Source organism: Zonotrichia leucophrys, chromosome 5, assembly GCF_028769735.1.
Source record: "Zonotrichia leucophrys gambelii isolate GWCS_2022_RI chromosome 5, RI_Zleu_2.0, whole genome shotgun sequence".
NCBI classification, from domain to species: Eukaryota; Metazoa; Chordata; class Aves; order Passeriformes; family Passerellidae; genus Zonotrichia; species Zonotrichia leucophrys.
The window spans coordinates 49,860,064-49,886,964 of NC_088175.1; the positions used below are offsets into that span (position 1 = coordinate 49,860,064).

The 26,901-nt window shown below is 41.7% G+C and overlaps 1 protein-coding gene across 4 annotated transcripts in view; it reads left to right on the forward strand.

Annotated features, from left to right (window-relative positions):
* Positions 1-26,901, forward strand: part of SHANK2 (SH3 and multiple ankyrin repeat domains 2) — a 280,376-nt gene that overhangs the window by 232,242 nt on the left and 21,233 nt on the right. For 3 of the 4 annotated variants that reach the window (XM_064715490.1, XM_064715492.1, XM_064715493.1), the window contains 3 exons: positions 6,607-6,742; positions 8,518-8,598; positions 11,737-11,757. In XM_064715490.1, coding sequence (XP_064571560.1) covers positions 6,607-6,742; positions 8,518-8,598; positions 11,737-11,757 — 238 coding nt within the window. The remainder of the gene's footprint in view (positions 1-6,606; positions 6,743-8,517; positions 8,599-11,736; positions 11,758-26,901) is intronic. The other variant, XM_064715491.1, reaches the window with a different exon arrangement.

Consider the following 26,901-nt stretch of genomic DNA (forward strand, 5'->3'; position numbering starts at 1 on the left):
AAGAGGCATGTTCACAAGATGAATAATGTAAAGGTACTCTCTGTTGCACTTCAAACTTCTTTTTCATTTCACAGAATTTTAAACTAGTACATTTTTTTTTTGAGCATTGGAATGTGGGGAAAAAATAGTAATCGACTTATCCTCAGTGAGTTTATTTTAAGCAAAAAAGAAGCAAAACAGATGTGCCCAGCTCATTGGATATTTTTTTCCCTGAGAGAAGTTCAAACATGAGAAGCTTCCACCTCTTGCACCTGGCAGACATTGGACAAATTCATCTTAAGTGCCACTTAATTGATTGTGGAACACTGCAGTTCAATCAACTGCAATAAAGTTAATTGAACCTCTCCAATGAAATGTGACTTAAACCAAAAGATTCAAAACAGGAACAGGTACTAATTAATGGAGGCCATTATTTTTAATAGAACAGGGTCCAAGGAATTGAGTGATGTTTAAATGTTCTATGTAGTCTCATGAGGATGGAAGTCACTTGCAACAGCTTTCACGTTAGATATAAGTATGCAAAATCCAAAATTTTAGATAAGAGTGCTAATTTAACATAGTCCTGCCTTTTAAGTCATGCCATGGATAAGAGAGGAAAAGCAGCCCTTAACCCAGCTGCTTTTTTGGGGTATCAGTTTTGATCCCAAAGTAATCCAGTGAGTTTGTACTTATTAGAAAAAAACAAGTTGTGCATTTCCCTTGAGGGAAGTCAGACACTGGCATGGGATCAGTCTTAGCTGGGTGAAACACAGATGAATGTATGACCATCTTTATAGGCTGGTTTGACTTAAGTTAGACACATTTTTAAAAAATTAACAAGGTCTTTGAAGGACTGACCGCTGTTATGCTCCATTCAGGTTTTCAACTTTGTCATATTATTAAAACGTGTTTAACCAAGGCAAGACATTACTCCCACATATGTTTGTAGAATGCTGGGAAAATAAGGGGCAAATAAAGTCTATTTATGCTTTTGGTAGCTTTACACAGGAAAAAAATAATACAAACTGGATACACCCAGGAGAGAAATTACAAAAAAAATAGCACTTATTCTCATAGGTTCTGGGCCTAACAGGAATAGCAGGGACAGGAAAACTGAGAAGTTCCAAGATGGAGCTTGGCTAAATGTTAAGAAACAAATTTTGTGATGCAGTTGCCATGACAACCAAGGAGTCTGGAGTTTATGATCTGAGATGCCTCTTCCTTCAGTGCCTCTCTCAGAAATAGATGTTCCTGAGCACAACTGCAGCTTTGGTGCGACTCGTGGGGATGGAGTGGCTGAGCCCTTCCTCGACAGCTCTGCTGTCTCCAGGCAGAGACCACATCCCTCAGCATTTCTGCCACTGCTGGATCAGCTGGGGAAAGTCTTTGCCTGGCTGGGGCAGCCCTGCAGATCCCAGGCTCCAGCAGGCTCCAGCCTGTCCTGCTGGAGCACCAGGCAGTGCCATCTCCCTTTGCCACAAGAGCTGAGGCAGGGAAGGCACAACATTCCCCATGTGCCAACAGGGGCAAAGGTGGTGACAGGATGGAATCCAGAGCACGCTGTCTCTCCACAGGGTGTTTTCTTTCAGGCATCTTATCTCTTGTTTGTGTGCCCCAATTATTGGAGTTGATGCCAAGACGCTGTAGCAAGGCTACGAATTATTTTGATGGTTTTCCCTTAATTCATCTGTACTTTTTTCCTGAAAGGCTGTCAAAATCTTCCTTATAATATTTCTTCTTCTGGAGAAACCCTATAAATTACAGGATTCAGGTGGGAAGTTGCCTCCTTTGATCACCTAGTCCAATTCCAGCTCACTGGCTTCATCTTTGCATCATCCCATGCAGTAAGGCCACCAGGGCAGGCAAATCTTGAGCAAGTGGATTACTGCAAAAACATCATTAATGCAAGATGTCAGCTGGAATTTCCACATCCTTGTATCCCTGCTTCTGTGAAGCTTTTTGTTGTTTTTCTTTTTTTTTTTCTTTTTAAAGCACCTTTTAGATCAACAGAGTGCATGAAGCCTCTGAAGCATCTTTTACACGGGAGTAGATTAAATGGGATATGGCCAAACACCCGTGGGAATCAGTGATGTTTTATGTGGGAGATCAGAATGTAAACAAACTTCCCATTTGTATTAGAAAATCTTCAGGAATTTTCCAGAGACTCTTCAAGGTCTGTTTCAGAAACTGTTGAAATAAATGAATAGTTGGGGCCTGGTGGACTGAAGCCATTTGCTTCTCTCTATTTAAGCTTCTGTGGTGGGATGGGAATAATTGGGTTTGCAGAGACAAATTCACATACTAATTTCTATTATGGGTCTCATTTAAATATCATATTATTACTTTCTATTTTAATCTAAGACACAGGTTAAAAGCATGTGCTAACTTTTTGAGACAGTGAATCTTGGTATCAATTGTGGTGAAGTGTATCTTGTAAGCATATAAAATGTCATTACACCAAAGCATCTTTTGGCTTTGGATACCAAAGCATCTTTGGCTTTGGACCTTTTTGACTTGGCTCCTCCTTTGGATCTCTGGTTATTTTTGCATTCAGGCCTTTCCTGGGATGTTCAATAAGAAGTTTGCTGCCAACAGAATTTGTTCAAATTTACTTTCACAGAAACCTTTCTGGATTCACTATGTACCCTTGTGCTGCCCATGAGCCCCTTAAATCCAGCTTTAGAATGAATTTAGAGGATCAAGTAATAGAGTTTTTGACGTAAAATATGCTTTTCACGTGCAGATTTGGGACATGTGTGCTGGTTTTAGCTAAATGCTGCTCCAGCCCCTCTCAGCAGGGCCACAAACACCACAAGCCCTTGCTGGTTTTCAGTGGGTGACCCCTGGGTTGGCACTGAGAGCACAAATCACTTCCCCAAAAGTCTCTGGGTCACTGTGTCTTTCTTCCTCTCACATTTGAGTCTCCAGATGGGAAACTCTTACTGGCTGCTGACAGGCAGGGCCACGTGCACAGCTCTGTGGTTACTTGAAATGCAGAAGCATCATTTGAGCCTGCAAAATCACTTGGGAGCTATTTATTTTCGCTGGTACAAATTGTGATTGGGTTTGTGTGTGTGAAATATTTATCAAAAAGGGTGAATTTTAAAAAGTGTGTAGGCAGGGGGTTGTAAGTGTGTGTAACGGGTTTGGGGGTTTGTTGGTTTTTTTTTTTCCAAGTAGTTCAGTGGATAAGGAAGAGCTTCTGAGAGGCTTCTTCTGGGAGGATGTGATTCCCAACTTCAACCATTCTGCAATGGGCATCCCAAGCATAAAGAGGGTGTTCTGTTTACTTAATTGCTGTTAAAAATGATTGAGTGCCTTTTCCACTGAGGGAATGTTTTGGTAATGGAAGGATTAGGATGATGCATTGAAGAAACCAAGATTATTTTTTTTTTTAATTAATAGAACAAAGTCTGCAAAAGTCTATTTCTCTGGTATTGGTTATTTTTTTCCTTTTGCACCTTCCTACAGGAAGGCTGCTCTGGTGAATGTGTTCTAGCTCATGCATCTGCCAGCTTACAATGTGCAGGTTATTTTACTATGATATGATATGATATGATATTACATTATATTATATTACATTATATTATATTGCATTGCATTGCATTGCATTGCATTGCATTGTGTTGTAGTATATTAAATTACATTCTGTTATATTGTAGTATATTATATTACATTTTATTATATTTTATTATTTTTCAACCTATTGCATAACTGCATTTCAGGGGAAAAGAAGTTATCCAGCCTGTTTAGACTATTTTTAAAGACATTCATGAGATCATATTCATCAATTAATTCTCTCAAAATAATTTCCATCTCACTGCTCAGTAACCAGATGATAATAAAGGATGATTTTCAAAAATACAGAATTCGGAGGCTTTTCCCAAGAGTCCAGAATGGATAGAGGAGAGTTGTTGAAATTGTGAGGTGTCCCAAAGGACAGTTTTCCTTAGATTTTGTTTCTTGCATGACCAGATTTCATTGATAGCATAGACCCAGCCTCCTCACATGTCTATTTCTATTATTTATTTTCACTTATTTGCAAAGGACATGGCAGAAAAATGTTTTGTGGAATTGTAGGAGGAAAATAAGACCTTGGGTTTTGCAGTGAAAGATTGAAGAAAATGTGCAGAAAGATTGGGGTGAAGAAGAGGGAAAGACAAATTTGTGCCTGCAAAACAACTTTACTCTTTGTTTCTACAGCTTCCTGCCAAACACCTAGCTGCTAAAACAAAAAAATAGTTTTTGAGTGTTTTAAAGAGTTTACATTACATTTCATACAGAGAACACAGGTGATTATGACATGAATTGGCACAGTTGGAACAGATATCTGCTTTACAGGTTTACAAAGTCCCCCTTGCCAAAGCTTGAAGTGGAAGTGGAGAGAGATTTGCCTCAAATTACTCACACCTAGAAAAGTTTTGCTGAATAAATCAAACTAAAACTGCCAGACAAACCTGCTTAAACTCTGGTGTCTCACTGCTTAACAACCCTTCCTGCAGACATTTGGCTTCTGGATGAAATATTGAAGAAGGGTAAAAGAAATAATGTCCCTTATAAGCTATTGACAATTCCCACGTTATTACTTTGTAAGCATGCTCCAGTTTTACCCGCTGAGGTGCTAAAGGCTGTGAGGATGAGGTTCTGCTCTGCTGGTTCCATGGTTCTTTTGTTCTCTAGTATTTCCATAGGACTCTGGGTTAAAGAACCTCCAGCTCTCCTATCAATATTTTTATTTTATTTATTTTCAGATCAATCTTTTCAGTCCCAGCTTTTGTAACTGTGCCTTTTCAACAAAGCTGCTATAAACAGTCATTTACAGGTTCTGTTCCTGAGGCAGCTTTAAAAAAATGTGTTGTATATATTTGCTCCTGCTCTAAATGTTAAATATCATTGCACAGAACGATGGGAACAGATGGGATGCTGCATAAGCTGTTTATCATATTACACATTTATCACTTTACACTAGTGAAGTGTACATGTGTTTGATTAATATTGACTTTTGATTTATTTGGAGGGCTCTATTTTTTGACAGCATTAGGGATTACATGGTAATCCTTACTGGCTTCCAAGCTTGAAATTTAATTCCAGTAAAAATAGAGTGGATGCATTCCATAATTCTTAATTACATGATTAAAAAAAAAAAAAAAAAAAAAGAATTACCTGGTTGAAGCTTTAATACTGGAAGGAATTCAGAAGTAAATGGATAACGCTGTTTGCTTCAGTATTTTAGACAGATTAAATTTAGATGCCATTGGTCCAGCTAAATAAATATCTCTTGGAATTAAATACCAGATGCTAAGGAGGTGTAAAATAAAGCAAACCAGCAAGAGTCCTATTTAAATCAATATTCTTTTATACCCTCCACCTACAGAATGAGAGAACTTCGTCTTTGCCTGCTCAACAGGTCTGGATGTTCAGCATGTGTTCCACCTACGTCACAGTGCCTGGAACCAAAAAAGCATCTCCAAAAGCACCCTGAGCTCAGGCACAGAGCACACAGCTCGTCCTGGAGGCTCCCCACTGCAGCACTCTGCTGAAAAGATGGTTTACCAATGCACTGCCTCATTAAAATGCATTTTGGCTCAGCTGAAGCCTGAAAAAGGGAAGGTTTTCCTTCCAGACAATGGATGGGAAAATGATTTCAGGTTGGAGTGGGGCGGCTCGTGCTGTTTGTTCTGCTAAACAGCAATAATATTTAATGAGAGACTCTGCTCTGAACTGTAAATCCTTCAGAGTGTGAGGTGCTCAGCCTGTCAGAATAAATAGAGGAGGCTAAAAACACTTACTTTGAAAATGACTGTTCATTTTGGGAGGCATTGAGTGATCTCAGTGAAATATTACTGAGTCAGTGGAATTTTGGAGAGAGATCAACTTCCCAGCATGTATCCTGGCAGCAGCTCTTCCTCCATTCCTCAATATCTTTTATGTTCAAATAGCACAGGCAGCACTTCAGTCTTACATGTTGTCATCATTCAAATTTCAGATAACTTTCAGTGACTCCTTATAGATTGAATGAATAAATAAATTGCTTTTAGCTGTGCTTATTTACAGTTTTTATGCCTCTGCTTTCTTCTATGTCTATTAATTGATATTATGGAAAGACAAATCCAGCAAAAAGGATGATTTAGCACTAGAAATTACTGAGAGTATGTAGATTTTTTTTTTAAATTTTTTTTTCCCCCTAAGCTAAGTGTTGCAGTGCAGTTTGAAGTTTAATTGTCTTGACCACAGTAACTGCTCAGGGCTTGATGTACTTAACTCTTCATGCATTTAACTTTTCTTTTTCCATGGACACTCTTTGGGCTTCCTATGGCCCTGTTGCCTTTGCTTCCAGGACAGGAGATCCTTCCAGAAACTTGCAGAAGGAAAAATCTAGTAATTGTAAATAAAATGTAAAGGGCAGGATTAGGTTGAATTTATTTACATTGAATTTATTTACATGTGCATTTCCCAAAGGAGTAGTTTTGTTTTCTGATCGTCATGTCAGCTATGCACTGTTCCTTAAATACATATTTTCATTAAAAGGTAGTAACTAGAAATTCTGTTTCTATCTGTTCCTTCCACGTTCTTTTTATAAAAATGATGGAACAAAAATTTTCTACATTTTTGGTCCTTTCTCTGCAGGTTAATAATGAGAATGTAGTGAAAGTTGGCCACAGGCAGGTGGTGAACATGATTCGACAGGGGGGCAATCACCTCGTGCTGAAGGTTGTCACAGTAACCAGGAATCTTGATCCAGATGACACAGCAAGGAAGAAAGGTACATTTTTCTCTCTTCCTAATGGACTCTTCTGCTCTTCCTTCACAGAAAACCAAGTATGGGCATGAAATTCCTGTTTTCTAAATTCTGATTTGTTAGACTTTGCTTCTCAAATTTGAAATGCCATGCTCTTGTTTAATTTGGAGTGATTTAATTCTGTTGGGTTAGATGTTAACATGTGGCCAAAAGAGCAATATTCTCTCATCATGCTTGGTATTAATCTTTATGAGTTTTTCACATGTATATGTTTGAGGATCTTGTTGTAAAATTTCTTGCAGTAGTGAGAGAGGAAAAGCACTAAGAAGAGAAGACCTTTCATTAATTTCAAATGTCCTTGAAATAGGGGTAGTTTAACAGTGTTTCTCACACACCCATCCAAAAAAACCACCATGAAAACTTCACCAAAAAAAAAAAAAAAAAAAAAAAAAAAAAAAAAAAAGAGGAAACAAAAAAGGAATTTACACTGTTTCCTTCACCTTAGATGCCCCAGGGTTTGGTTTCCCAGCTATGCTGGGAAGTCATTAGGCCCCCATAATTATCATTAAGCAGGAAAGATTGCTGCTGCTCCCTGGTGCTCCTTGCAGCTGCAGCACGTTGCTGAAAGTTCCTGTTCCTGCCACAGTGCCCTGAGCTCTCCCTCACACACACCTGGCTCTTCAGCACGGGGCAGGTGAGGGGCTGGCACTGCAGGATCCCTCCTGCTCCACCAAATTAAAACTTTCTGTCTCTGCTGGAAGTGCTTTTCACATCCACTGCTTGTTAAAAATAGTAATAATTAGAAAGCAAAAATGAGTGAGACCAGCTTGTGGGGTGGAGGGGAAAGGCTGTATTAAACTAAATCATGTCCCAGCATGGTCCTGCATTATATTTGGCTTGATGGAAATACTGTTCACACATTTTAAACCTTTTTGCCTCTGCCTTTTGGTATGTATCATATTGACCTAAAATACAGTGACAGGATAAGAGGCAATGCTTTAAACTGAAAGGCAGCAGGTTTAGACTAAATATTAGTGGGAAATTCTTTGCTGTGAGGGTGCTGAGGCCCTGGCACAGGGTGCCCAGAGAAGCTGTGGCTGCCCCACTCCTGGAAGTGTCCAGGGCCAGGATGGATGGGACATTGAGCAACCTGGGACAGTGGAAGGTGCCCCTGCCTGTGGCAGAGGGGTTGGAATGAGATTATCTTTTCTGACCACCAGAAATATTTGTTACCAGGATACTAAAGCACAGATGGTAGTTTCTGTGCTAGATTATTGCCTGGATATTTTAAGACCTTATATATTCTGAGGATCACCCATTTCCCTTAGAGTGACCTTAACAATTCAGATCCATTTGAATGTTCTTTCCTGTATTTCTCAGATTGAACAGTTTCTTCAAAGATTAAATTAATCTGCCAGAGATTGGCTGGTGCCCAGGAGGTTTTTATCCTTGCATGTTGCTCAGAGGGGCACCACTGCTGCGAGGTCCTTTCTCTAGGAAGCCCTTTTCCTGCTGGGAAACAGAAGTGCACAGTTATTTAGCTTTAAATGTTTCTATGTATCCTGTTACATAAAAGCTTGCGGATGTGTCAAGCAACCTACGCTAGAGCCAGAAACAGTGGAGAAATTCAGTCCATGAAAAGCATCTCAGGGCTTTTTCCTCCACATGTAGGTATTTATTCTCGCCTTATTTCATGGAGCTTATTCTTTTAAATGGCTGTGGAGCTGTGGCTGTGAGCACAGGGCTTCCAGAGGGTGTGTTTTGGCTGACACCTGTGTGTTTTTCTGTCCCATGCACAGCCCCACCACCTCCTAAGCGAGCTCCAACCACTGCACTGACCCTGCGCTCTAAGTCCATGACCTCAGAGCTTGAAGAGCTTGGTAAGAAAGTGTTTTTTGGCAAGCATGCTGGCTTGGTGGAGATGTAAATATCTATCTATATGTCTCTGTGTGAAATTGATGAAGGGAGCTGCACAGTGTGTACAGTGTCTAGAGCAGAGGAGGTTTTAAGAATGCTGCATCTTTGGAGAGTTCAAAATGTGCATGACTCGCATGAATGATTTTTGTGGAGACTTGTGCCTTTACTGCTGCGCAAGGGAATGTTGATACATTTTATGCATCATCAAAGTTTGGCACCTCTACCAAAAAAGAAAAAAAAAAAAAGAAAAGAAAAAAAGAAAATAATGCTGTATCATGTTTTGTTAGCTTTGCTTTCTAAATTTTCAGTTCATCTAATATTGTTTTATTTTAAATTTCTGTGGCCTCTCATTAGTGGATAAAGGTAAGCTGCCAGAAGCTGTTATTAAAAGCTGACAGTGTTAAAGCAGCTTCAACTTCAACTTGTTTCATTTGATCTGAAAAAGTGCATATTATGATATCACTTTGACTTCTGTGCATGATATAAACTTAATTCCTCTCACTACTGGTAATAAAAATTATTTAGCATTCAGTCTTTTATTTGCTAGTTTTGAGAAATGTGGTTGTAGATTCCTTTGCTTGATCATCCACATTCTAGATATGCATAATTCTTCAGGAATTTGTATTCATTTTCTAGAAATGAGGAAGGTAATTGTCCTTTTCTTCCTGGTTTTAATCTGTTAGGTCATTAAAAGGTAGAATTTCTGCAGCTAGACTAAGACATGGAAATATGAATAAATCATATCTAAAAAGAGAAAAGCCCAGTGCATATTTCTATGTGGCTATAACAGTAAAACAGTGTGTTTAGCAAGTGAGAAATGGGTATGAAACCAAACCACATCCCTCACTGCAGAGTAATAGCTGATAATAATCCACGCAATAAAACCATTTTTCCATGTAATTCTACAATTAAATAGTTAATTTTATCATTTTGGGGTTTTCCTGACATGGACTCATCAGAAGGCCAACTGGAAGGAATCATAGCCTTGTGGCCCCTTTTTTCCCCCTGTAAGTCAGTGTTTTTTGGGGCAGATGGACCCCATCCATCTTTAGTGAGTCAAGTCACGTAACTCCAGTGGGAAGTCTCCCAGCAAAGTGGTGCTGAAGTAGGTAGTGTCTTCTCTATGGTCCAACAACCAAATGAAGACCAAAAAAAACCACCCCAGTCTGATTATTTAGCTCCAGCAAGTCTCAGAAAATTTGGGTTTTATGTACAAGGAAGTTTAGGAGCTTAACTCAAGGTATCATCAGCTTGTGAATGCTCCATCATTTTTCTTCCAGGATTAAAATGTAAAATATTATTTCTGGAGCACACTTTGTGGGTCTGGGTGTTTTTCATTTGCTTTTCTTTCATGGAGTGCTGAGAGCTTGTAAAACTTTGCTGGTTTATCACCCACCTTTCCCAAGGGGACAGCAATACTTAAGCACCATTTTTGCCCCTTTGTTATCCTCTTCTGCCAATTGCTTTCAAGCTGAGGATATTCTTCTATTTCTCTGACTTTTCAATCCTCCACAGGAGATATTGATCTTAAAGCAGAAGCAGCACTTTCCTAGAGGAGAATAGCTTGTTAATAATAATATCCCCAGTGGAGACCATCCTATTTTAGCTTTCCCACACCCCTGCTCCAGCTGTGGCCCTTGCTCTGCTCTTTGTCCTCACCAAGTGGCAGAAACCACTACAACTCCTTTAACAAGCAGCCGAGGGACAAATTTCCATTTTTAAGCACATTTCCCATTCATGCCTTTATCCAGATGGGGCAGACATTGCAGTGGCAGGAGTTTTCTGTTCTGAGAAATAGTCCTGTGTCATATTCCAGAGGTGTTTGTGCCCTGGGAAAGCTGTAGTGGTGGCAGAAATTTGCTTTCTTCCTAAAAAAGTCTGTAAATGCCACTCCTGTGACACTCTGAACATTTGCCACCTTAGCAAACAAAGTGACTGCTGTTCCAAAGAACATCTGTGGTCTACCTATTTTCATATTTGTCCTGGAAAGGGACTATTATCAGAAGGGACAATAATTCTTACATTGCACAGCAACTGAACAAGCTTCCACAGGGAAAGTGTTCTCCCTATCATCAGTTAAAAGTTGTCTCCTAACATAAAACACAGCTTGTATGTGTGTATTTATCTATAATTTATATATCCCTCTATGTATTTGTGTATATATTGGACATCTGTGAGAGCTATGAGAACACCCACATTTTTATAGCCATTAAACTCTCTAATTAATGAGCATTCCTTTCATGCCATATATGTGCAAAGCAAATAGGAAGAACCTATAAATGAGCACTGTGGATGTTCTCATCAATACCTATGTGTAACCCTTTTTCCTCAGCTGGAGAAGCTCGTGGTCTCAATAATGTCTAGTGACAAAGAATCCCACGGGCTAATTATGTGCTGTGTACAGATGTATTTCCTTTTTATTGGTTTTGAATGTGATGCATTTAATTTTATTGAATGTCCCTTGTTACACAGTAGAAGAAAAATGTAAATAGAAAATCCCCATTTGTTTTCCCTTAGAATGCATAGTTTTGTAATATCTTCTAGCTAAGGTAAACATAATTTTTTTTTTTAATGATCCATCTTGCAGTCATTAGAGTCACTTTCTTTGCCTGGCTCTGAACCCTACTTACAGATTTATTGACATGTTTTGAGCTATTCTGTTCTTCACAATACAGAGCTGACCATCTGAGCTGTTCTCTTTGAAATTAATTAATCCAAAAGATGGCAGTGTGCTAATGATTCCTTTCCATTTCAATCTGCAAAGATTTGGGAATGCCTGATGTTGTCATAGTTTGACAGCCCTGATATCAATAAGTTGCCCCAATTACTGCTTTTAAAAAAGAACTTAGAAAAAAAAATTCTGCATGTATCCCTAATAACTGCAGGGGAGAAATTCCTCATAAACCCTGATAAACAGCTTGGCAAAAGCAGATTTTATCTACTGTGGTTTGAGAGATACCTGTTTAGCAGAGATGAGCAGGGAGAGACTGACATCTTAGAGGGAAGGATAATGTTTGCACTCAAAATGACAGACAAGGATTTAGCATATAAAAAATTACCTTCAGAATTGATTCACAGTTCCTTCCCTTTCTATTTCCAAGCTTCAGTACGGAAGAAGAAGGGTAAGGGGAAGCATTTTGTCTCTTGTTTAACCTGTTTCTCACCTTTCCATAGTGAAGGATAATAACAATGTAAATGTTGGCATATGGTCCAGTTTATTTTATGGTGTCAAATGTACATTAATTATTGTATATGTTTTTTTAGTTATTTAGTTAATAAATTGCAAACACACTTAAGAAACTCAAACAGCAGACCACATTCGAAAATATCCCCTGCATTTCTTCCTTTTGTCTCCTTTCCTTCACCTTGCCTTTTTTTTCCTTCTCTGTACCTGACTCTTCTCCAACCCCTTCCATCTCATCTCCTCACAGTTCCTGTGCTGAGTGGCAGCCACAGAGAATTAGTGGCCAGTGACCCCCCAGTGCAGCCCCACATTAGTGACCCGCTCGTGTCCCCAACGGCCACACGTTCTCCCACGCCCACACTGTGTCTGGCTCAGGAATCAGGGATCTTGCACACCACACCTGAGCTTCTCACCCTCAGAAATGCTGCTCTGTCTGGTAGAACATCTTCCACGCTGTCCTGTATGCATGGAGTGCCCTCCCTGGACTGATTCATGAGGCCACCTACCACCTTCTCCTTGAAATCTCTCCCAAAGACCCACCTTCCCTAGATCCCTACTGAGCAATCATCCCAGCACTGATGGCGAGGCAGGGGGGCAGGTAGAAATAGCAGTGCTATTTTAACAGTTTTCATGAATGTATTTTTGTGTACAGAGAGTTTGTTTGTGTTGAGCTGTACTTTTTCCATGCTCCTGTACGTCATTTTGCTTCCCTAGATTGTGAGCTCTCCCGAGCAGGGGCTGTTCATTTCCACCTTCTCATGGAGCCTGGCCCAAGGAAGAGTCTCCCACTTCCCTGAGCCCTTGGGTGGTAGCTGGTGAAAAACAGGCTGTGTCCTGCTCTTGGATGAGGTTCAGTGTCATGGAAAGGAAATCTAGGCTGTAGGCAGTGTCTTCTCTCAGCAGGGAAGCTTTTCCTTTTTGACATTTAATAGGATGGAATTGGGTTATTTTCCACTCTTTATTTTCCTGCTCTTTCCTGACCTCCTTTCAGGTGGTTAGCAGAGGTTCCAGCTAGGGATATTTGCCATTCTCTGTTCAGAGATTATGACAGAATAAACCACATTGCTACTGAAAAATATGTTTTGGCAGCATATAAAAAAAAAAATCTTTGTGTTGCTGTGTAGAGTCTTCTGTCAACCACAAATTCAGTTTTCTGGGTCAGAGATGAGGGAGGCATTAAGATAACAATAATGGCTTCTGTGGTTCTTGTCTGACTGGTCTTGTTGATTATCTCTGGAGATGAGTTCTGGTTCATTGGGAAAGCAGGGGAAAGGCAGGGCAGGACAGGACATAGGCTGTATTTTTTGATACTCAGGATAGAAGATAGGGTATTTGGGTGTAAAAATGTGATAAAATCCTTAGGTTTGGATCAGCATGGCATAGGCAGTTCTGTCATTTTACTGCAGTTACATAGCATGAATTTAACTAAAATTTAACTTCATCTGTGCCACTGAATTTCTGCTTGCAGTAGTTGCCTGACTCAGAGGTAGCTTCCCACCTTGAAATGTGTGTGTGGAAGGGTTGTGTTTCCAAATTACGTTCTGGATTTTGTGGGATACCTGGGATGGGGGAGAGGTGTTCTTCTTTCCTGTGCCTTGTAGTTTTCCAAGAACCATTGTATGAGTAAGCTATGGCAATGTGTAAACCAAGAGTTGTAGCAGCAACTTGTTGGAGGCAGCACTTAAAATGTGATTCCATTAATACTGAACAGTAACCAGGATATTCCTGCAGCAAATTGAAATGAAGGTTTGAAAACACTCTGAAAATGAAAGATTAAGGGAAAAATTTGAGGTCATAATTTTCATCATTGTCAGGAAAATAGGTGTCATTAGAGCTTCAAAATTAGTATTTTATAACTTTAACTCTGTTCATAATAAGTTTATGCAGCTGGTGGAGAGCTTGGTTTTAAATGGCTTTTCCTTCAGTTTTTGCTTTGACTTATTCATAACTCCTTGTGGAGGGAGAATTTGAAAATTATATGATCCTTAAGGAACACATCCATAAGCTAAGATCTGTAAATGTCTAGATACATGATTTAAAAGTTTCCTGCTCCTCAGCTTTCTTTGCTGCCAGGAAATGGATTTGATTTAGTGAGTAATTTGGGATTTTCAGTGAAAGCTGAAGTGGACAGTGTTGAATTTTAAACTACCTAATATAAAACCCTCTAAGAGAAAGGACAAAGTGAAGAACAGAGCAGGTTAAATTTCCACAGTGAAATGGAAATGACAAATAATTCTTCTGCATTAGTAAATAATCTGCTGGCAGTGTCACATGGGTGTCAGTTGTGAGCTGGGGTGGTGCTGTTTGTTCTTAGATTTGATATGGTAATCAATATAAAATATTGATATATACCATATACTGATAAAGTATGTGTGTTGGTCCTGGTCTTTGGGCTTTGGTGTGGGCTGCAGTGCCAACTACAAATAAAGGATTTTCTCCTTTGAAGGGTTTAGATTCTGTCACCACCTCACAGATACACAATAACTGTGGTATCATCAACACAGAATATTGTTACCTGGCATCAAGTCTGACCGGCATTTGAATAGAAAAATATCAGTTGATGGCATTCAAAAGAAATATTATTAGCTCGGTCTGCAATAAGCATTCCCACTTCATCCCATTCCTGTTGTCCATTGTTTCAAAGGTGGCACCTTCCAATGGCATCTGAAACAATGAAATTGCAGAGCAAATACATATAAATGAATGCCAAGCAGTGGATTAGCTCACAGTGTTCTGTTCTGTTTGAAGAGACCACTCCCAAAGCCGTCTGGGTTCAAAACTCACTCTCTTTATTTCACTGTGGTGGAGTTGATGATGGAGATTTGTCTGCAGGGAACAATGGGAATACCACCAAAGCAACTTTTACAGCACTCACCACGGCAGCTCCTGAGGTAGCTCCCAGCACCTGCAGCACTTCTCTGTAGGAAGAAGGTTTCCAGATCTCCGCCAGACACTGTTTCAGAAGATGAGAGCAAAAGGCATCAGGCTTCATGAAGAATTCTTGAAGGTTATCCCTTGTAAGTAATTGATTCACATTACATATTTGAAATTCTAATGAAGTGGCAGTGTAGTAATGAGGAAGAGGTTGTCATCGGGTTGTCATTTATCTCAAGCAGAAAGCAGTGACTCTGGGTGGAATTTGTCAAGTCTGTGTGAAGAAATGCCAGCCCCATTTGTGGCTGGTGCAGCAGAGCTGCAGATTTTTTGGCTTGTAGTGTGACTTGGGGAGTCCACAGCAGTGTAAGTGTAGGATTAGGACCATGGCTATAATAGAAGTACTTGTAAAACACTTTGTGAGAGCAAAGCATTGAAAATTGGCATGTTTCAAAAAGGGAACAATGCTAAACCTGTGTTTTCCACAAAAAATAACTTGGCAACGTGCTGATTAGCAATTTGTGCCACAGAATCCAAACTTAACAGGTAGCTCCTGGTACTGAAGAGTTCTTCAGACCAGGATTTACCTTTCATGAGATGCTTTAACATTTTGGAAACACTGGGAAACCTGAGTAGAGACTGCTTGAGTCTGTATGGGTATTCCCATCTACACCGTTATTATTTTGAATTTATAAGCTTATTCTTGAGGATGTAGTGCCCTGTCATGATACTTGTTTTTCTTACTACAGGACTGTAATTGAAAAGGTTTTCAAAACCTTTCTGCATCAGCCAAACAACACAATGGTACAAAAGAAGTTGGAAAAGGAATTGTAAGTGTTACAGAAAATGTGGGGTTTGTGGCATTTGCAAAGAGACACATTAAATACGTTGGTTTATGTGAGTGTGACTATGCTCAGATATTATCAATTTAATATCTAAGCATGTATTCAAAATCATGAGGGCTTGAGGAACAGTTAAAATTGCATGTGTTTCCCAATATGGCAGTTAGGGCAGTGGAAAACTCTTTCAGCACTTTTAATGTGTTCTCTCTCTTTTTCAGGAGCCAGGGAGATGAAGGACTTATCTCCCTCATCTCAAAACTCCCTTTGCTGCTATTATTTTTCTTTTTCCTTCAAATGTTCACATACCCATGTTGATTAATTTCGATCTAATTAAAAATAAATTGTTTTAGATAATTCCTCATAGTTTGTTTGGTTTTTCCCCTCGGTGTGGAAGCGTGAGAGTTAAGTGTAAGAGCAGAGAATGCTGTAAGTGTCTTAGATCTTCCACTTTCTTTTTGGTTTCTTTGATTTGGTTGCCTTTCTTTTGTGACTAGGCCAAATTTTCAAATGCTGTCTCTTAAACAGAACATCAAGTTGCCATTTAAATTCCACCTGGCTTGCAGGGTAGGAGTGGGTATTGACTATATTCTCTGCTTTGTTTTTGTTCTTGAACAGAAACCACTGTTAGACAATGACCATTCCTCTTTCAAGGTAGGCTGAATTGCAAGGCTTCAGCATTGCAGGTGTATTTTAAATGCCTGTATCATTATTTCCTTAATGATGAACATGCTGTTAAAGAGCTGGTACTTGAAAATTACATCTCTAGAAAGAATTTGAACATATCCGTTTTCTGCCTTCCTTAAAAATTACTTTTGATGGTGTGGTTATAATGTGTAAATGTGACTTGTGTAATAATGTGAAGCTATTTTCAGCCCTAGAAACACAAATAAGGCTTTCCTTCAAGAAAGTTTTGAGAGCTCTTCATTGTGAATACCTACAGAGCATTTTCATAAATCATGTAATGGTATTTATAGATACTCAATTTTAAATGATTAATTTTAGTAACTAAATTTTTTATGTTTTGTTGATTTATTTTATATATTTTATTATTTTATTTAATTTTAGAGTACTTTGTAGAATTTACAGTATCCCAGAGAACAGACAATTATTTTTAGTTCATTTTCATAGAAGGAAAGTGTTTCAAGTGCCTTTTGTGTTTGACTCTATTGCAAAGCGCTTTTAATATTTCCTCATTATACTGACTGCTAAAATAATATTCTCTGCCTGTTGTTTGCAGTATGGTTAAATGTGTGCTTTGGGCATTGTGATTCAAGCACAATCCTGCAAATTGTTAATTTGGGGTGGAGCTGGAAAAAGGTAATTCCAGATTAAAATATAGTGGTGGCAGATTGATGAGGATTAGCCTAATTGTCCACATGAAAACTCAGGTCATTCCATTTCTGTATATATTTAACTATATATTTACAGGAAATAGCTGTAGGCTTTACTTGTTGTTTCTTTCCTCTAATTTTGATCATAAACAACTAATTTGGATTTCGAACTTTACCTTTAATGTTCTTACTCTGAATCCAGGCTTCAGTTAAGGCTAGTCTTTAAATGCTCAGTGATGTGTTGAAGGCCTTGTTATACTTTACCTACTTTTGGTCTTTGATGAATTTTTACACATCTGATCCTGTTTGAAGAGCTGGAAAGAAAGCCATTTGTTCTCAGCAGGCACAGATCCATTTTTAACCATTTTAACCAAACATGAGTCACCTGTTTTTCCCCCAGGGACGCTGTCAGGTGAAATTGCTTCTGTGCCAAGCAACTTTATCAATGAACTCCTGTGCTCTGACCAAGCTCTCTTTTGAAGTCAGTGGGTTCTCACCTGCCCATTAGCATTGGGAAGGTGGTCCAGAATTTTTGTCCATCTGCTTCTCTGAAAGCCTTGCCCAGATCCCCAGACCCAGTCTTTGCCCAAATTGTCATTTAGTAGCTCTCCCACCCACAGACATTCCCCCTGAAGTTTTTATCCAGTTACTTCCCAGCTATTCTTTTACAAATTAAGCAGGGCAAGGCCTTTGGCATATATATAGGAAGTGACAAAAACCTAAAAGGAATGCAGTGCAAATAATTGCTCCTACTTGATTTAGATGCTGGGGTTTTTTTTCCACCCAGACATGGAAACTTAATTATATACATAATCACTCCTGGTCTTCATGCTAAAAACAAACTACTTGTAGTTAAAAATAAAATAAATTGGGATAAAAAAAATGAATCCAAAAGATGAAAGCAACACCACAGCCATATTTAAAAGGCATTTCAAATGGGCACATGTGAAGACCACCCCTTTAGTTTTGGTGCAGCTCCTGTAACCCGTTTTTGCAGATTATTGACAAGGAAGCAAATTTTATTGGCCAACAAAGGAAATTAAGCTAAACCTGCACACTCGTATTTAGGGGAGGCGATGGAACAAAACCCTTGCATGTGCAGTGCCTGACACTCAGGGCTGCATGCCCAAACCTGTTGCCACCAAGGAAGAATGAATGTCCTGTGTTCCCATCACTTTTCCAAAGGAAAAATGCATGTGCCCAGTATTTGCCTGCAGATGCTGGACCAGGTGGGTGATCTACAGCACTGAGGTGCCATTGGCATTGTCTGAAGTGTTGCATAATGCGCCTGGTACAGTTTCTGTCTGTATCTATCTTAGGTATTTACAAGGCACCTATCACCTTGGTACCTAAGCAGTTTGAGAAATGCACCCACCCCAGGAGGGATGCTGAGATACAGACAGAGGCCCAGGCCCAGAGCAGCAGAGGCAGGGCCCGGGAGGCTCCCCCGCTGTGTTCCCGCTGTTGTTGGGCTCCTGGCCCTCTTGTTGTGGCCAAGGGACATCTCCAGCCACCTGTCTGTCAGCAGGAAGAGACGGTGCCTGCCCCAGCCCTCCCGTGCAGCTCCGCTGGTGGGCAGGCTGAAAAGGAAAGATAATGGAAAGAAAAGGCAACGACCCGGTAGCAGAGGTGAAACAGGAATGGTGGGATTTCAAAAGGAGGGCTTCTTAAAGAGAGCAGCACATCTCAGGGGAGGGATCAGCTGCCAGTCCAAGTGGCAGGTAAGGCACAACACAGGCATAAATCTCAAATGTTCTTCAGTGACCAAAAGTTTAAGAAATACTTCTGATGTCTCTAAAGTTTGTGTATATCCAAAGCCCTGCTCTGTTCTTGGCCTCTGTCTCAGTCCTCTACCCCTGCAGCTGAATCAACCACTCAGTAATTCTCTGTGTATCTCAACCCAGTAATTGCTACAATCCTAAAAATGCCTAATGACCAACACAAAGGACTCTCAGTGGTGATGAACGTTGTTGTGCAAGGAATAGCATGGAATAGCAGTGCTCCAAAATAATGGACATATTCATGTACCTAAAGGCTGGAATAAACTTGGCTTTGATCAGCATGCTCAGGGCAGGATGGGGCAAACCACAGCTCTCCCCTGCAGGCACACCTAGAGCAGCTCTCCTGCGGCCTCCAGGAGCACCTGCTGATCCACCACGTCAGACCAGGCTCTGTGTCAGCCCAGGAGAATCACCTGGCTAGGCAGCAGGAACAGAGAATCTGTCTGGCAGATTCTGCTCCTCTGCAGAAACAGAGAACCTGTCCAACAGGGGAGAAAGGGAGATAGCCAGGACTTTGGTGGAGGCTCACCAGTTCCTATTGCATGGACCCCCTCAATAGCAGATCTCTTTTTTTTTTTCCTTAAACACAGCAGAGTCACTGAGGTAAAACAAAAAACAGCCTTCAGAAACCTGTGAATCCCAGGAGGCTTTTGGAAATAGCTGCACAGTACCCACAGTGATCAAACACTAAAGCTGAAGTGCAGTGGGTCACTGGCTTCCAGATGTTTCTGCTCCCTTTAGCACATTTGCATGCTCCTCCCTGAGTCCCTTCCTCAGCCATTTAAGGATGGAGACGGAAGTGCTGCCCCAGCAGAGCAAGGGACATGAGGTTAGGAACATGAACCTTGGAGGCTGCAGGTCTGATGGCTGCTATCACTTGGTATAAAGATACCTGGAAAAGACAGAAGTGACCTATTTTGCCTGTAAGTCATATCTATCACTGTGAGCAAAATGCTGCATGTAGGAATGGTGTGTCAGGTGGAAATTGCTAGAAAGATCCGGGAATCTGACCTCTTCCCTTTGATTCACACCCAAGGAAGCCAGCTGTGCTTCTTTGTACCCACTCTATTTAAAGCTTGAAAAGAAAGAGACTTCTTCTTTTTAAAGCAAATTAACAAGGTGAGGTCAGCCATGTTGGTGCATGCTTTGATCCATGGCCAATTTTGACTTCACATTGTAGTGGCCTCTCTCTTTCTCTTTTTTTGGAAGTGGCCCCTTTTCTAAGGAGTTAAAGGCAGTTAGTTGAGGTCACCCTGACAGCTGTTCAAACATAAGGATGGTTTCTGGCTGAAGCCAGCTTTGCAGTGCCCCTCCTGTGCCTGGCACACCTCTCCCACAGCCCCAGCCTAGGCACTGGTGTAACCAACCTGACCAGAAGAATTCAGGGTGACTTTTGGCCACCAAGGAATGGGTTTCTTGGGCAGAGACTCACATGTTTATCTAGGTGGTGTCAGCCAGTGGCCTCCAAGCAATTTTCCCATGATTGCTCCTTAGTGAAGGAAAGTTTGTGGAGGGCCATGCCTGTAACACACCCTTGGTTCCCCATGCCCATGGCAATGCTTCCCAAAGCTTCCAGAAACCAGAGTTGCTGAGAGATGCTGAACTCCTTGTTACAAATAATAACAGTGATGGTTGTTCCTCCTTCTCATTGCCAGCCAAGTTTACCAACCTAACCTAAAGCCTGTGCATGTATTCATTATTCAGAAGTATTCGCCAAGAGTTTCCACAATTAACCTTCTGCCTAGAGGTTTTCACAGACTCTTTGCTTTTTTGTCATTTGTGTCATTGGTCACCGATTGCCAGATGCTGTTCTTTCAGCTCTGAAAGGCTAAAAAGACTGATTGGGAGAATGGCAAGTGGTAACATTTGATAGGACAGAAGGAATTTTGCAAAAATTTATTACTGCGATTTTTCAGAGAAATTTTTCTCTGGCAATTTGCCTCTGGCAAATATGTAGACATGCACAAATAACAAAGGTATTCTGGTCCCTCTGAGTCTGAAGAAATTAGACAGTGATACCATTTACAGAAGTATTCATTAATCAATGTGGAGTTTGGAGGTTTTTGATTTCGTTTTGCTTCTGTTTTTGACTTCCAGTATAGTTTGTTTCTACTACTTACCAGTTGTTAGATGGGCTCTGTTTAGAACACTTGCCAGCTAAATGGGGTTTTTAAATATGGAGAATTTTCTGTTGACATGTCAAAAGAAATGCCAAGACATTCAGTATGACCAGTGGCTCTACCAGAATGAGTATTTATGATCCCTTACCTCACTCCGATTCCATAGACTTTAATTGAAGTGTGTGTTTGCTTTGTGTGGTAAAATTAGGTCCCCTGTTTTTTTGTTCTTTCTTTTTTTTTTTTCATGTGTACTCAAATAGGAAGATGCTGAGAAATCATTTCATGGTCCTACACTGTAGTTAAGACAGCTTTGCTAATGAAAGAATGCAGCTATGGCTGTATTAGACAAAGCAGGAGAAGAATTTCCAAGAAAGAACCAGTTCTTAGTTAGGGTGATATATAGTCCCTTTCAAACCTCCATGGAGTGGAAGAGCCAATGATTGCATGATAGTTTGTCCCTAGAATTCATTTCCATAAGGAGCTCATGCCTCTTACAAATACAATTTCATCTTCACTTTCCATAAAACATGCAACTGGACAGTCCAGCCAGACGCAGAGAGAATATGAATACTTTGAATGTGAATACTTTGAAGTAGTGAATATGCTAAATACACGAATAATATCCATTATTTTAGCACTTAAAAGTCATGATTCAATGAAGTCACACAGAATCTCTTTTAGAGCACCATAATATTGCAGGCACACAGGTGTAGAAATAATGAGTACCACACTGTGGTAGACAGGGATTGAGATATAGGAGGAGGGATCCTTGGGTCTGTCAGAAAAAGCTTTTCATTTCATTATATTTCACATAAAATAATAATAAAAAAAAATTCAAACAAAACCCTGCCCTGATTCATAAACAGAACCAAAAGTGTGGTTTAACATGACCTCAGCAACACCTTGCAGATATAAGCTTACAGCTTCCACTGAGGTCTGCAGAGCAGTATTTCATAAAGCAGAAATTAATCCTTATAAAAAAAAAACCAAAAAGCTTTTTTCAAGGCTGGGATGCCAGAGAGTAGGCATAGCACTGATCTGGCACTGAGGCCACTGTGGTGTGACCAGCAGCAGCCTGGCTGGGTCACAACCCTACCGAGAGCAGTGCTTCTCTCAGCTGTCCCTTGCCTGAGCGTGGGGAATGCAGGGCTTTGGCCTTTGGGCTGCCTCCTTCAGCCACACTGCCCCAGGGTGATTTCTCATGACCAAATTGGCTCCCCTCAAAAAAAATTAAAAAAAAAAAGTGGACTCATTTTTTTATCTGAAGTAACAGAAAGTGTACAGAGTCCTGGCCAGAGCCTCACATAATGCAGAGAGGTGCAGGACAGAGCTGGGCAGATCACACTCTGTTGTGAGCTGGTGATTCCTGTGGGTGCAAAAGCCTGAGCCTTTCCTGCTCTTTGGGAGGGCATTTTTCTCTAGAGTTGCCATGGGGAAGCACTTGCACCCAGATTTCCACCACGCACCCTCAGGCAAGGGAAGAGGTAGCCAGGGGAGGGCAAAACTCAGTTCATTTGCAGGAGACAAAGAGATCCCAGCGAGCAATGCCCTCAGATAGCATTTCCTACTGTTTGGAGAAGAGAGCAAGGAGAATCTGGCAAATGTTGGGGAGGGCATTGCTCACGGGATAACCCCACGGACGGCCACCGTCGCGCTGCAGCAGTTATTTGGGAGAGATTTTGGGTGGGGTGACGTGAGACGTCGGACAAAAGTGAAGATAGCCAGCAGTGCTTCAGAGCAACAAAGGGCTGCCCTCAGCCAGTGGTGGAGCACATCTGGCACCCCAGGAAGCTCAATTGGACCCTTGGCCCTGAGCTCGTCCCAGGGATTTCTGACTGACACCACTGCAGTGCATAGGTGAGCTTCTCACTAGGTTCACTGACATTTCCTGTCACAGTCACGCTGAGGGGAATTTGGTAGCTCCTGCCTTGGGATGCAGCAGGGCTGTGTGTGTTCTGGGTACAGGACAGTGTGCACTGAGACCAAAAGTGCTTAATGACGCCAATTGCCACGTGCCCAATGCAGTCACTAAACTTTAGTCCGCCCTTCCGTTTGCCCAAACACATACACTCTGGCTTCCCAACTGGCTTATTTCTATGTGTTGTCCAATGCATGTAGATACCTCCATCTGCCTGGCCTCAGATACAGTGGTTGTTGCTCCTCTATTTGATTGCCAGATGTCACTGGGGAGCAAGATGGGGAGGTTCCTGGATCCTCGGGGCAAGCCAGCCATCACCGAGGGAGCTCGCTGTCCACGCCGGCCGAAGAACAGGAATCCTCGGTGCCTGCCTCTGACGAAGACTCGCCAGCCAGGACCACAGAGAGCTGGCAGTGGCCGCTGTCCTCGTCTGAAACGCACAGCAACGTTGGGGAGGATTTTGAGGGATTTCAAACGCCGGCGCGGACTCCAGAGTGCACCATGGACATACAGTCTCCCGGGGATCAGTCACTCAGTAGGACTCCTCAGTTTGAAAGTGACTCTCCTGAGGAGGAGGGAAATGAGATGAATGAAGAGCGCTGCGGTGTTGAGCCTGTCCCTAGGGATCGGGGTTGGAGAGGGCAGCCCCAGCTAACAGAGGGAGAGAAGCTGTTGATGGAAACCAACAGTAGGATTGTGCAGCTGCTGGAAAATATCAAGAGGGAGCATGCACAGTCCATGGGTCTCATGTCCCAGTCCATGGGCCGTATGGAGCTGCAGCTGGGCATTGTGGCTACCTCCACAAGAGCCATTCATAACTACCTGTCAGAGATTTTAGCTTTCCTCAAGCAGCCGAGGACGCAGGTCCTCGAAACGCGCATCTCCCAAAGAGCCACCCCCCATGTCGAGTTGACGTGTGCCTCGACATGGACTGGTGAGGACGCAGTGGCATCCTCCACTGTGTGCTTACCAGGGGCCGAAGGGACGAGCGACTCTCGCGACCCGCCGCAGGCCACCCTGCCTTGTCGCAGTGGCCGGCTGCAGAGAGCCATAACCGAGAGGGCCTCGCTGCCCATGCCTCCACGCCAGGCAAAAGGGGGAGGGAAGAAAAAATAACCACTCCATAGGATTTTTAGAGGTTTTTTTTAATGTGCCTGTCCTTTTAATTCTTAGCCATAAGGCCATCGGTGGCAGAGTTCAACCATTTCCTACATTGGCTAACATTGTATTCTGGCTGACTAGATTAGTCTAACATTTTGTAGTTTATATTTGCACTGTTAACGATGTGTGCTGCTGGTATTTGAAGAACATTTGCCTCTGTTCTTTCACTTTAACTTCATACAAGCATTTTTTTACTCTGTGCCAGGCATTCATTGCTTTTCTTACAAATACAAGTCATTTCTTGAGGCAGCTGTTTTTTGAGTTTTCTTTCTCCATTATCCCACCCCCTCTGAGCAAGCACGCGGGACTTGGTGGTAAGTATAGAGGTCTTGGCAATACTCGCCTCCCAAACTGTGTTCGATCAGTCTTTGCCTGGTGTTTCTGGCATGCCAGCCTGAGGTGTTGGGGTATAGCCTGTACTGGATCATGACCATTCTTATCCTCTGTGGGTCTCACCAGCTCACTTCCTAAGACCCTCGGTGGAGCTAATCCACGTGTCTTGGCTATGTTGTACAATAAGTAATGTTGCCAGGATCATACCTCATATTTCTCTTTTTGGGGGCTGTGTAGTGATGTGCCACCAGATCTATCTGGGCACCTGACTCTCGTTTTCAAAGTTCATTTGATGATGGATCTGGTGGCTTGATGGGCAGCATTATACTTTTTCCTCTGAGAGAGTCTGGGTATTCGGAACAGGAGTCACTAAGCAATGTGTTCCATGGGGATAAGAGCCATCTCCTGCAACAAATCTATTAGGAGGAGACTGTCCCCTGTAATTATCACAGATAATAATTATTAAAGAAAAAGAAAAAAAAAAAAAGAAAAAAGCAACTTGCCTAGCAGCCAGAGCTCTTGAGAATGTAAAAGTCATGACATGCTGTTGGGTACTGTGCTACTCTGTCTGTGATTAAGAGCTTTTCATCAGAGACGAGACCTGCATCTTGATAAAACACAACTACTTTCTGTGCCTTTAGGCCATCCAATTTCCTGAGGGCTGGCACCCTGAGCAGGGCATGGGTCCCATTGGTAACCCAACAGGGCAGATGGAAATGCACTTTGGCAATAAATTACTTTATATCTGTTGGTGCTGCCTCTCTCGGGGGAATTTAATATAGTGGCACTTCAATTGCTATATGCATGCAGAGGCATCAGACTGGCTTTTACATGTGGTATCCCTGACAGTTCTCTGGAAGGATGCTGCTCTCAGGAGGCCCTGGAGCAGTGGGGACAGGTTCTCACAGGTGTAGCATGGCTCCTGTGTTTGACTCTCAACACGCCGTTGCAACTTCTCAGGAAGGTGCAGAACAGTTTCTATGGAAAATGCCAGGGAATAATCGTAGGCTTAAAAATCCTCTTCTGTGACTACAACCGAGCCATGCTCTTTGGCCGGTGAGACATAGACTCTTCTTCCCTGTCTTCCAGTGAGGCAGAGGTTATTCAGGGCAAAGCAGATCAGAGTTTGTTACTCTACCAGCCAGCCACAAACTTCTCCTGTAAAAGTGTGTGTGCGTGTGTGCTTGTGGCTGTACTCTGCTTAACAACTGGTTCAAGGAGGAAATGCAGCTTGCATGGCCAACCTCCAGTGCAGGCTTTTCCCACTTTCCTTCCTTTTGACCTTCATCCAGCTGCATTCCTTTAAAAAATCCCATTGGAGGCAGGCTTCTTTGGGCCACACTGTCTACACACCTCACAGCAGGTGCCAATTTTTGCATCAGTTTTGTGACTTTCTTCTCTGTCTTTTGTCAGGGTTATTTGTAAAGTTATCCTCAGAGAATTTCCAACATGAGCTTGTGAGCGTCCCCTTTTGTTGGTATGAGAAATGCATGCTGTAGAGTATTTGAGCTCACAAGGAGACTGGGAGGAGAGCTAATTAATGAGCCTGACAAATTATTCCAGTAGGGAGTACATTTGGAATGTGTGGTTCGGATGCAGGAGGGGTTTGTTCTCTGGTGCTGTTGAGGCACAGGCAAGTGGAGGTTTGGCCCACCACGTCTTCTTTCTCGGGGGTGACTCTGAGTGAGGCTAGCTGTGGTTCAGCCAGTCCATTTCCTCGGCCTGAAGAGCACGTTTGGTAGGGCAGTGAGGATGTTTTTGTTTCATGTCGTGCTTTCACTCCAGCAGGATTGGGCAGTTGTGGCCAGGCGTTCAGATTTTGACATTTCCCACAGGACCCGCCATGTAGCTGCCGCCATTTAGGATCAGTCTCCACGTGGTGGCTGCTTCTGTGGCCTCACATTTTTTGTTGTAGTAGCTCCAACATTACAAGTTCCACTCTACCTTTGCTTTCTGTTCCAAAGGCAGTAGAGCAAGAGAAAGCTGTGCAGTGCTGCCGTTGGAAGTGCCACACGAGGAAGCCCTAAAGGGTTCCTTGCAAAGCAGCTCAAGCTTTAACCCACCCTCCTCTCCCATTTATGGATGCTTTGGCTAAATGTGGCAAATGGGAGCAGCCATAGGGTGAGAAGGACTGAAAACCTCTCTACATACAAGAAACCTGCAATAAACTCACAAAAAAAACAGGTTTTTTTTTTCCTCATGGTTTTAAGAATGGGTACCAACTGATATTTTGGTCAGATCCAAAATTAGAATCTGACTTCTAGGATTGTCTAGCAAAATCAGTGCAGTTGGAGGGTATATATGTTTCATCCCCAACAAAAATTTTCATGCTTTTCCAAATGTCTGTCATGGCCTCATCACTTTTTCCCTGTAGCTTTTTGTTGTCTGAATGGGTATCTGGCTACATGTGTCTGTTCAAAATAAAGGGGATCACTTCTTACGTGGTGTATTTCTATTTCTCATGTGCAGATTTTGAGTGCTTCAATTTCCAAGGCTTCCTTCTTTCTGTATCCCAAAGATTAGTTGTTTGGCTTCTGGGATGAGAACAAGGGTGGGAGAGCCTTAAGAGGAAATCTCTGCCCAGTTGAAGCTCTTGGTGATAGATCCCCTTATGAAAAGCCTTATGAAATGTGACACAAACTTGGTTTTTTATTTCTGATACATGTGACAATTTTAAGAATTTTTTTCCTTTTCTCCTTCCACTGGATGATTTAAACCCCAC